The 12,852-nt window shown below is 39.5% G+C and overlaps 1 protein-coding gene across 1 annotated transcript; it reads left to right on the top strand.

Annotated features, from left to right (window-relative positions):
• The first annotated feature begins 347 nt into the window (after positions 1 to 347).
• Positions 348 to 4,313, top strand: LOC115927401 (uncharacterized protein K02A2.6-like). Its single transcript, XM_030993204.1, has one exon. It carries the CDS (start codon positions 348 to 350, stop codon positions 4,311 to 4,313), a length of 3,966 nt encoding a protein of 1,321 aa, XP_030849064.1.
• The last annotated feature ends 8,539 nt before the right edge of the window (positions 4,314 to 12,852 follow it).

The raw sequence follows: 12,852 nt of genomic DNA, 5'->3' as shown, positions 1-12,852 counted from the left end.
AATAGTAACGCTATGTCATTTAAAGAAATTGTTTCATCTTATTCAAATATATCTTTATTCAGTCAAAAATATTACTTGTCAAAGTGCAAAGAGTAGTTCCTAAGCGTTGATGAAACACTCCTTACTATAGAAAGTAGATTGTAAGTCATGTTTATTTTGTTCATTTTCATTATAGTATATGTGGGAATATCTAATAACGTCTTTATACAAGACTATATATTTGCAACGTTAAAACGACGACACGAAGTGAAAGTAAAACATAACCAAATCGTACTACCCTTTTGTGTCGATTCTCCTTTTGTCGTCTGAATAATACTACATGGTGGCAGCGGTATAAGTGAAGAACCATGGAAAGTTCTCGTCTACCATTGCCAGAAAGCTTTGATAAAGTTGCAGGCTTAAATCAAGCAGAACAATGGCCAAAATGGTCACGGCGGTTCGAGAGATATCGCGTCGCATCGGGCCTCGCATCCAAGCCAGACAGTGCGCAGGTTAGTACGCTACTCTATGCTATGGGTGAATGTGCCGATGATATTATCGTGTCTCTCAATGTGAAAGAGGAGACAGCAAAGTATGATGACGTGATCGCAACATTGAAGAAGTATTTCAATGTACGGAAAAACATTATTGTTGAAAGGGCAAAATTCAACAAACGAACACAACGCCCGGGAGAAAGTGTGGACACATTTATCAATGATTTGTACAGGCTAGCAGAGGACTGTGACTACGATAGACTTAAGGAGGGCTTGATAAGAGACAGAATTGTAGTTGGGGTGCTTGATGACTCCCTATCTGATCAACTACAGTCTAGAGAAGACCTAACTCTCTCAAAAGCAGTTCAATTGAGTAGACAGTCAGAAGCCCGGAAACAAAACAAGTCTGTTGTGAGGGGAGGTGCAGAGAGTGAGAGCCCTAACTCGGCCGTAAACTACGTAAGGCCTAAGAGCAAGGGAACGTACTCGAAGAAAACATCTCAAACTCCGCAGGGTAACTGTAAGTGGTGTGGAAGGCAGAATCATGCACGTGCCAGCTGTCCCGCAAAAGATGCAAAGTGCCATCAATGTGGAAAGATGGGCCACTTCCAGTCTGTGTGTCACGCCAAACAACCAGAACAGGGAAAACAAGAGGCAGCAAAGCTAAAATGGAAAGCTCGAGTCAGCGAAGTAGATGATTTCGATGACATTGATGTCCCCTTCCTTGGTGAAGTCAGCGAGAACGATCAGACGTACTGGAGTTCATCGATCCTCGTAGATGGGAATGAAACACACTTCAAGTTAGACACAGGAGCAGCCGTTACTGTGTTGTCTGATTCCACTCCATGGCTGAATAAACACATCATGAGACCAACAACCAAGAGGTTACGTGGTCCAGGAAGTACAGTCCTGACTGTAATAGGACAAATGACATCAACTCTCAGGCATAGAGATAAACAGATCAAAGAGACTCTCTATGTGGTCAAAGATCAGGAGTCTTCATTGCTGAGTAGGAAAGCGTGTAGAACCTTGAATCTAGTCCGCAGAGTGGAGGAAGTCGATTCTTGTGATGATGAAACTGCAAACTTCAAGGCTGAGTTCCCTCAACTTTTCACTGGTTTGGGGAAACTGAAGACAGCATACCACATCACGTTAACTTCAGATGCCAAGCCGATGTGCCTGTATACAGCCAGGAAAGTTCCTCATCCGCTTCTACCGAAGGTGAAGAAAGAACTAGAGTCCATGTTGGAGCAAAATGTGATCTCAAAAGTGACTGAGCCGACAAAGTGGTGTTCGGGGATGGTTCCAGTGTTGAAGCCCAGTGGTTCGGTGAGAATTTGTGTAGACCTTACATCTCTCAACAAGGCAGTTGAACGAGAGATTCATCCGATGTCTTCAGTCGATGAAAGTCTAGCAAAACTGGGAAAGAGCACAATCTTCACAAAACTGGACGCCAACAGCGGGTTTTGGCAAATTCCATTGGAGGATGAGTCAAAGCTACTGACAACCTTTGTCACTCCATTTGGGAGATTTTGCTTCAACCGATTGCCGTTCGGGATAACGTCAGCGCCAGAAGTCTTCCAGAGAGCGATGTCCACTATCCTCGAAGGACTTGACGGCGTGATTTGTCACATGGATGATGTGCTAGTCCATGGTGCAACACAAACAGAACATGACATCAGAGTACGAGCTGTTCTACAACGTCTGCAGGAAGCAGGTATCACACTAAATCAGGGAAAGTGTGAATTCTCCAAACAGAGTGTGAAGTTCTTAGGGCACTTCATCGACGACACTGGTGTCAAGGTCGATCCGAGCAAAACAAGAGCTATTCGAGATTTTCCAGTTCCTCGAAGCGTGAAAGAGCTACAGAGGTTCATGGGAATGGTGAACCAGGTGGGAAAGTTTCTCCCAGGATTAGCTGAGATCAACGAGCCCCTTCGTCAACTCCTGAAGAAAGACAATGTGTGGTGTTGGGGAGAAGCGCAGCAGAGATCTTTCACACAGATCAAAGAGATGATGGTCTCGACAGCAGTCTTAGCTCATTATGATCCAGAACTGCCAACAGTCATTGCAGCAGATGCATCCGGGACTGGAATGGGTGCAATCCTGTATCAAGTGCAGACTGATGGAAATCGTAGACCAGTGTGCTATGCATCTCGATCGCTTACCGAGACTGAGCAGAGGTATGCAGTGATTGAAAAAGAGGCACTGGCAGCTACTTGGGCGTGCGAGAGGTTCTCCGAGTATGTACTTGGTCTTCATTTCGAGGTGGAAACTGACCACAAGCCATTGGTCACACTTCTAAACTCGAAAGAACTTGTGAAAATGCCTCCACGACTCCAACGCTTCAGAATGAGAATGATGAGATTTGATGCAGAGACATTGTATGTTCCAGGAAAACAGCAGACATCCGCTGACGCCTTGTCACGAGCGCCAGTAGAGAGGCCAGGAATGGATGATGTCAACTTCGTAGATGAGGTTGAATCATATGCATCAACATCAGCCATCAACCTCCCAGTGACAATGCAGAGATTTGAGGAAATCAGAAATGCACAAAAAGCAGATGAAGTATGTGCAAAAATCAGAGACTACTGCGTTCAAGGATGGCCAGACTACATGCCACATAACCCGATCCTCAAACACTACTATGAGCAGAGAGGACACCTGAGTGTGGTAGAGGACTTGCTTATCTACGACGAGAGAATAGTCATTCCGAGAGCTCTGCGACTTGATATCCTTGAGAGGCTACATCAAGGACATCTGGGAATTACCAAATGCAGAGCCAGAGCCAGAGATTCAGTGTGGTGGCCAGGTCTATCAAAATCATTGGAGGAAATGATTTCAAGCTGCTTGACCTGTGCTATCCATCGCCAAGAGGTCCGCGAGCCTTTGATGAGCTCATCCTTTCCTTCAAGGCCATGGGAGCGTCTTGGAATAGACCTGTTCGAACTCAAAGGGAAATCGTTCCTGATAGTAGTTGACTACTACTCGAGGTGGATTGAGGTCAAACAACTCCAAGGTCAGTCAACAATGGCAGTGATTTCTTCGCTGAAGGAGATCTTTGCAGTCCATGGGATTCCAGACCTTGTGGTTTCAGACAATGGTCCACAGTTCGCCAACGAGAACTTCAGAAAGCTTGCTGAAGAGTATGGATTCGTCCATACAACCAGCTCTCCAAGATACCCACAAGCTAATGGTGAGGCTGAAAGAGGAGTTCGCACTGTGAAAGCGTTGCTGAAGAAGAACGACGACATCCAGTTAGCCCTTCTCAGCTATCGAGCGTCACCACTCCAAAACGGGTTAGCTCCTTGTGAACTTCTCATGGGGAGGAGATTGCAGACTCAGGTTCCTACTTTGCCCCACATGCTGCTGCCACGGGTACAACAGCCGGACCTGACGACTGTGAGAGAGAAAGAGGAGAAGTACAGGTCAGATCAAATGATGACCTACAACAGACGTCATGACTCACGTGAGCTTCCAGAGCTACAACCAGGAGATTCCGTGTGGATCCGTGATCAGTCTCGCTACGGGAAAGTCACCCAGAAAGCGCAACAACCACGGTCCTACCATGTCCAGACAGAACATGGGACAGTACGTCGTAATCGCCGTGCACTGATTGCTGTCCAAGGTCAACCCACCAAGACCAGAGTGCCGGAGTCATCCATGAGCAACGATCCAGAGAGACCTGACGATTCTGATGAAAGCGACTCAACCGGTTCCCAACGTAACCAGCAGATCAACCGGAAGCAGCCTGAGGGAGCCTCTACACCAACAGCTGCGACAGAGACGCGAACGCGATCTGGACGACTCGTGAAACCACCAAAGCGACTGTCCATGTAATGGGTTAAACTTAAATACCAAAATTGGGATTAACTTTGCAGGAACTGAAACTGAACAAGACTTTAAAGGTTTGGACAGTGTTTATTTGGGTTTAATAGTAAACTGGAATGGACTCGGGACTCGAAGAACACAATTAAGGAGAATATCCGTGAACTCTTAAACAGGATTATATTTCGGATTTTTATTGGATTTGAAACTATTTGGAAATCAATAAGAACTCTTGAACTGTTGATAATAAGCTTGGGGGGAGATGTGGGAATATCTAATAACGTCTTTATACAAGACTATATATTTGCAACGTTAAAACGACGACACGAAGTGAAAGTAAAACATAACCAAATCGTACTACCCTTTTGTGTCGATTCTCCTTTTGTCGTCTGAATAATACTACAGTATATATTATTATTCTAGTGACCTTTGTAAAGAAAAATATGTCAACCTGTGTTTTCATTTCATCCGCCCGATTAATTAAAAATGAAACTTAATAAAGAATACTTAATCAATATGTGTCATTCTTTAAGTGTGACTTTTAAAATCAGTTTATTCATAAAAAAGTTTGTTACAAATAGAAAACTAAAATAAGCATACTGTGTAGTTGGAATAGGATTAAGTAATATAAGCGAGAGAAATGGGATAATGTAGATAGAGATGAAAGAGTGAATAAGGAGAGACACCAGTGAGAAAAAAGAAACATAGACCTTTGATTGTACCTAAGATATCATGCATTATTGAAGCATCGAAGAGTATCAGGATTATTTAACAACCTCATGTTGACCACCAGAGGGAGGTAGACCTGCCTTCCTACTGCTAAGCGTTTGACCGTCACAGGGGATTCACAACTGGCTGCATCGCTATAACCATGGTGATTGTTATACAATTGAGGGTGACTGTGATGATGATAATAATGATGGTGGTGACGATGATGACGATGATGGTGATGTATAATCACCATGGTTACTGTTAATACCATGCAGATGAGGCAGAGGATGCTTGTTATAATTATTCATTATCCATGTATGAGAAGCATAGAGGATATGGGTAATACTAAGCTTGGATAACGATACCTCAAAAAGGTTCATATCAATGGAAATATTAATACACAATTTGTATGTCAAAGTAGTAAATCAGAAACTGAACGATATCCATGATTTCGCAAATTGAAATTAAAGTTAGTATTAATTTTTCGATTCTCATGTTGGAAAATTTGATTAAACCTACAATACCATTTTTGTCTAGCTTCTTAAAACAAAAGAAAAGAAAAAATAAAATAAAAATAAATCATTTTTCAAATTTTTTATCATTTTTCACATTTGATCCAGTACACATGAAAGTCGGATGGTCATAATGCAATGAGTTTCCTTTCCGATGATGCTAAAGGTAATACAAAGTTTTGAGAAATTTTGAAAATTGGGTGGACAGTGATTCTTTACAATTTTGATATATTTGGATGCCCCTGTGGATGTATTATAAGCACTTGAAATTTTAGCCCTTAAAACACTTCTGCTTTCGAGAAAAATTGAATATAAAAAAATACCGGTGCTCCCGGTAAATGTTGATGAATTTCAAATAGCGCCTACGGCCGTACAATGGTAGCTGCGTTTGATAGCTACTATCAAACCCTGGGATAGGACCCCTAACCCCTCCCGCGACTTAGTTGCGCACACAAATGTTTTGAATTGCTAGGCTACCGCAATCGCGCGCACGCTTACGCGCAGCGCGTAGGAATTCAATACTCTTGCCTTTAATTTTGACTTGATGTTGAATTTTCTTATTCTGGTAAGTGAATTCCTCTTGATCTCGTTTCCTGTTTTTAGAGCTAGATCTAGACCTACAGCTAGAACTAATCATGAATCAATAAATAGGATGAGGTATATAAAACAAATATGGACTGCTCTGTAATCGGATGATGGTGGGAACTACCACCATCATCCTCATGAGCAGTCAATATTTGTATAATATAATTTCCAAATAGGAGTAGCTTATCGGTCGATTTTCGTCAAGAAACATTTTTGTATAGCTTAATTAAAATCTTGACCTGAAGAGGAGCTATACAACATAAAGAGTGTATTATTTACAATTTCATAACTTTAGACTCGATTTCAACCGCGACAACGATCACTGAATATTGTAGGATCGTATATGCATCCAACATGTTAATTTGAACCAAATTCATGACCCCATACCAACACTTTGCATTACCTTTAAGCATCATTTAACCTGTGGCTTTGTTGCCTATGGCATGTTAGCAACTTTGTAACATATTGTAACAACATCTGTTCCTCGTACTGAATACGAAATGGTCATTATTGCAATCGATCTATACAGGAAAGACAGCATAAAAAGGGACGAACTGAGGTAAAGGACACAGTGCATAGGAATAGGTCCCAAACATGGGGATTCCCTTTTCGGCCCATACCAACCATGATGTAATGGTTCAAAAAATCTCGCCAAGAGATGACGCTCTGCTATGTTATCGAATAGACTGGTTGACTAATGTATGCATAGTAACTTTGATTTGCGGATGGCGTATTTCACTTTAAAACGCTCGGACAAAGTAGTTCACTAGCAGACGATCTTCCTAACGTAATCGCAGGACTTTCATTTTTGGTTTAATTTGAAATTGGTAATCAGTCTATATGCTCTTTAATGGCACAAATATGGATTGTGATATCAGCTCCTTTACAACACAGCTGAATTTATATTTTACTTACTGATATTACACAAGTAAAGTCAATTCATAGACGCCTCTACCTTTACAGTACACCCACGACGTACACCCCTCAGGGATGCCAGTTTTCAGTCAATAGCCTGAATTCAGGCCCTGGCGAGTTATTTTCAGATCAGTGCGATCAGTGTCAACAAGTCAGAGAAAGGATTCTAGAGGGGTTATGATAAGAACATAGATACATATAGTTGAAGATGAGAAAGGATGTGATAATGACCACTTTGCCTTATATCTGGCGCAGCGTTCATGGTCTGTCGCAGAATGTCTTGCTTTATGACCTCTTAGATGAGATGGTGACTAGCTGTATTGAAGGCGATCAGTGCCAACAAGTCAGAAAAAGGATTCTAGAGGTTTATGATAAGAACAGAGATACATGAAGTTGAAGTTGAGAAAGGATGTAATAATGACCACTTATATCAGGCGTAGCGTTCAAGGCCTGTCGCAGTACGTCTTGCTTTCTGACATCTCAGATGAGATGGCTGTATGGAAGGCAATCAGTGCCAACAAGTCTGAGAAATAATTTTAGAAGTTTATAAAAGTTTATGATGAGAGCAGAGATAGTTGGCGATGAATGTCGGGGCCACTTGACATTGGAATTGGCGTGACATGGAACGTGTGACAGAGGACCTCTTGTGACATTTTACTTGCTTGAAACTTGATCTCAATTGTTGGCAAATTGTGTGTGACCTGATCAACCCCATTCGAAATGTATCACAACTCTCCTCTATAATATTTGTCCCAAACTTTATCCTGGTAAAAGGTTTGACCTTATCTCAAATGAAAGTCTTGTACTCTCCTATATAAAGACCACTGCTATAACACACTTTTGAAGTGATTTGAAGTGATAGACCGGAGTGTTGGCTCAGTCAGTAGAGCATCCGCCTCACAACCGGGAGGTCGTGGGTTCGATCCCCGGCCGCGTCATACCAAAAGACGTTAAAAGATGGGAGTTGCTGCTACCTTGTTTGGCGCTCAACAATAAGGGATAGAGCAACGTCGATCTGGCGCTGCTCAGTGGCTGCCGGGCTCACGATCAATTGGGCAAAAAGAATTTTCATTTCGGTTAAATAAAATTTGGAGTGGACTAAAAGATTATTATTATTATTATTATTATTATTATTATTATTATTTTGCTATGTCCTCTTCCTTTTGTCCAGCTTCGTAGTACCCTTGTACAGCAAGATTTATACGTTAGGCCCCAAGTCTCCTAAATTAACAGAATTCTTAACTTCAACCCTTGACTTAACACTATACCAAAGGCTGATCCAATGGCAACCCTAATTTTAACCCTTTAGCTTTAAAGAGATGGTTGAGTGCTGGGAAGAGGTGAAACATGATTTGTGAGCATTATCATTGTTTTATGCAAGTGTGGAAGAACATCAGATACAAAATGTTCCCTGAAAAGTGAAAAGCATCGCTCTTCAAATGCCTTAATATTCTTAATATGGCATGTAACAGCATACATATCGGGACAGATTTTTATGCCACATGTTTATGTAGTTCCATATACATCTATGTGTGTACAGTGCTTATAACTTTACCAAGACTGGTCCAAATTTCTTAACATTTTGATGATTTCAGAACCTTGCAATACACACCAATACTTATATGCTAGATGATCAACCTTTACTGATCGATTCCACACCGTTTATTTCACAATGCAATCACATGACCAGAACTCAACTATATTTTTACCCCCCATGCCTAATAAACATAATTCTCATCCTACCGGTTTACTCGCAGGGACTTTTGGCTCAGTGTACGGCTTCATAATAAGGGGATAAATACACGACAATGAATGGGTAAAAAAGTACGGAGTGGAAAATAGAATACTGAGTTGAAAATAAAGAAGGAGAATAAGGTATTTTTTCAGTAGCTTATAACAGTTGTCGTAAATTGTTATTGATAACTAATTGTATGAAACAGGGACCAGGTTCATAGGTTCAATGTCTCAAAGCAACAAATCAAATCTTCAAAACCATATCTCCTTCAATACAAGTCTGAATAAACATTGTAAACATTAACCGAATCAGGTCCTTCTTTTTAATGAAGAGCATTATTTATAGAAATATATCAAGATTACCGTTGAACAAACAAGGTGGCCCTATTTGTACAAAATTAAGAGATGGATTGATCGACATTCCAATATATAATTGGCTCAATTGTACATTTCTTTAACATAGAGAGAGAAGAAATCGGAGTGTATTTTGAGAAAGACATTTCGACATCTATTTTTCTTTCGTTTACTTTAGAGTCAGCTGTGGACAGTGCAAATCGCTCTTTTCTCATTTTATTATTTAAGAATACAAGTTTCTGATGTAAACAGTCATATGCATCTTCCTGATGAACTGGTGTGTTCAAAGTACCACTATTGTTCAGATACGTTTTTTCTTAAATGATTAAACTTTTCAATGAGTCCACTTATCCATCAAAATGTATCATATATCTGCTAATAAAAACTTTCTATAACCATAAATTGAGGGATATAAGCTCCATTATCCTTCTCACGCAATTTATAATGCACTTCATTTTCAGACAACTCACTAAAAGTCTATATTGAGGGAACTACCATACTTCCACTGTCAACTATATAGCAGCTAAATTCAAATATATTGCTTGTCATTGTTGTTGTCGTTCGTAAAGAGGATGAGATAGTAGGCTGTCATAGAATAGAGAGAGAGAGAGAGAGAGAGAAAGAGAGAGAGGGGGGGCAAGAGAAAAGGCAAGTATATAATGAAATGGAGAGAGAAGGAAAGTGGGAATGAATATTTTGGAAAATGTAATTATCTTCTAAATATAAAGTAGAGGAATAGGCCTACAATGCAAAGGGAACTATAATAAGAAATACATACACCGATAATCACCAGGCTTATCCCTCACTGTATGGTTGAGGTTGATAAACCCTATAAACAAATTAATCAAATATATATTTAAAACATGGGGAAAGTTGAAAAGAAAAGTTTATCAATTTACTCCTTCGAATGGAATATTATTTTGGAAATCCAACCCGTCCTATCCAACTCCCCTTTTCCTTTTGTCTTCTGCCCCTCCCTTCAAACTCCCTCACTCTCACCCACCATTTTCCCCTTCACTTTCCTCTCCCAATCTCTCTATCGCACACACATAGTTGTTTAATTTTTCGCCAAAAAAATTATATCAATATACAAATGCATGATCTGAAAAGGGCTGATTATATGTGTTAATGATTAATGTATTTGAATTGTCCTGTTGGAGCAGTATAAATATGTCTTGTGATAAAGTTCAATGCAATATTGCTATATATAGAGCAAAGATAAATGGGGCGTCTTCTTATATATAACATCGACCTTGTTTTCCAAGTTCAGTTGGTCTTTAGAGGCAATATATTACTTGAAATTACATTCATTCAGAGCTGAAACCCAACGCGAAAGTTTAATATCCTGAGCCACCTATTGCAGTTGCTTTAAATTAACAAAACCAAGAAAAGTTATTGAGATTTCTAATTTACTACGATAAAGGAAAGGTAACGTCACTTTCATACACTTAGCATTTTCTCATTTTTGTCTACATTATTATTTTGTGAGTGAGTAAACAAGCGGGTAATATTTACCGGGTTATTGAAATAAAGGTTATATACTAAATAGAAAAATTATAACAAATCCTAGACCTCTCTGCCCTAATATCTTCTTACTTTAAAAGCTTGATGTTTTTCAGTTTTGCGATTTTTAATACCAGGATAGGTTTTGATGAATCAAAATACCAATGGCATGCGAGGCTTGGGTCTGGTTAATTCCTTCTTATCATTGATGTGTCCAAAGTATCACTATTGTTACGAATCAAAATTATAATAACTGATAAAAGGATATGAGACTATTTATACATCACCAAATATCTCATATGTCGATAAGTAAAAAATGATAACCTATCTAAAGCAAACAACAGGAGCAATAGCTTCGTTCTTTTACTTCTCATGCGAAGTAAAACATCTTTCATTTTCAATCCAAGAAGTCGTTGGTTCGTTTTCTGGGTTCTTAGAGTCATCTGAATTCAGTGCATCTTTTGGTCTACTACGGATGTAGTGTCGATTAGGACTGAAACCTGCTTCGCTTGTGTTAACATAAAACAAATTCAAAAGTAAGTTTTCTTGTCTTTTTGAATAATTCATTTCAGTTGCGTATGTTGTTATAACTGGTGTGTGGAAAGGAAGAATAAGATTGCAATGACAGAGTATTAATCCAAATTATGAATGTTATTAGTTTATAAATACCCGATAATTTTATCGGGCTGAGCGTTTTGCGGGTTTTGGGGTAAGGTAGGGGAAGACAGAAAACCTACTACATGTATTTATTGCCGTAAGTGACGGTGTGTGGTGGTGTCATCATTATGGTGCTGGTGATAATCAGTAGATCGGTAGATCTAGGCTTTTATTAAAGACTTTATAAACCAAACATATTATGCCTATATATTGAAGTTTCAATGACGGTTTTCGGAAAACTATGTTAACTTCTGAGTTAACTACGTACCAAATCGGTATTCTTAAAACTGTATTCTGGGTATGTTTTCTTCTTTCAAGTTACACCCAAGACACGCATAATTATGTGTCATAGTGTATGACTCAGGAAGATATTTTCTTGTAAAATGATTCGCTTTTCATTATTTTGATTAAAATTTGAATTAAATTATACATATTTAGTAAGTACTACGCCAAAGTGATAAAGCGCTTTTAAGGAGAAAAACAGAAATTAATGATTTTGTTTTTACATGATAACCGACATATTTGACCATTTCTACGTCACATTTCGCTGACCAAAATGAGATTTACATAAATGCAGTGATTGTTTAGTATTTGAAACATTCATAACTTCTTTGATACGATTTATTTCAAACTTTGTATGCATTCAATTGACTTGTCTTCTCCTAAAGTCATATCTCTAATAACATTTGTATTTTTGTTACCGATGCAGGTTTCTTGCTACCATCTGCTTTTATCATGGCGTCCACGTTCCCAGCAGAGAGAGAAGAAAAGGTCAAGCTGCACCCTAGAAAAGGGCATGACATGACATGGTCATGTGACGTACACGGTGAGCCAATCACTTTTTACTGTAAAGAACACGGATTACCCGTCTGTGACCGATGTGCTATCAAAGATCACCAGAAACCATGTCACCTTGACAATATCGGAGATGTCATCTTGGAGCTGGTTGGGAAGCTGGATGCGAAACGGCTTGAAATAGAAGAAACGAAACCACACTTACAGAATCTTGACTCTAAAATACAAACTTGTTCAGCTGATGCAAGAAACCATCTTCACTCCATCGATGGTGCGGTTAACGCTACGTTCGGGAATAAAATGAAGAGAGTGAAAGACGAGAGACGGGATAAAATTTGTTCGATAAACGAGGAGGCGGAGAAAGACATACGAAAGATCAATGAGAAGAGAGAAAAACGGATCAAATCTTGTAACGAAGAAGTAGAACAGCAACAACTAATCATCAAACAAAGCCAGGCGAAAGTCCTTTTAGAAACAAAGGAAATACACGAAGTGGTTTCTAGAAAGATAAAATATCTCACAAGTAAAAATCAGCATGCAATCAGCACTTTGGATAATATTGACGCAAAGATCAAACAAATTACACAAGACGACAAAACATTGGTGAATGAAGCTCCTCAAGTACTTGCATCCCTTGATGACAATTTAAATGTAAATATTGATCAAGATGTGAGCGACTGTATTGACAGAATACAACGTGAAATTCAGAGAGTGAAGTTTGTAGAGGGTGAAGTAGGTGGGGAACACTACTGGAGAATTGATGGCTATATCGGTAAATGGGAGCT

This window comes from Strongylocentrotus purpuratus, unplaced genomic scaffold (assembly GCF_000002235.5).
Source record: "Strongylocentrotus purpuratus isolate Spur 01 unplaced genomic scaffold, Spur_5.0 spur5_scaffold_20, whole genome shotgun sequence".
Classification (NCBI taxonomy): Eukaryota; Metazoa; Echinodermata; class Echinoidea; order Camarodonta; family Strongylocentrotidae; genus Strongylocentrotus; species Strongylocentrotus purpuratus.
The sequence above is the reverse complement of the archived record's forward strand: the minus strand, read 5'-3'. Positions and strand labels throughout refer to the sequence as shown.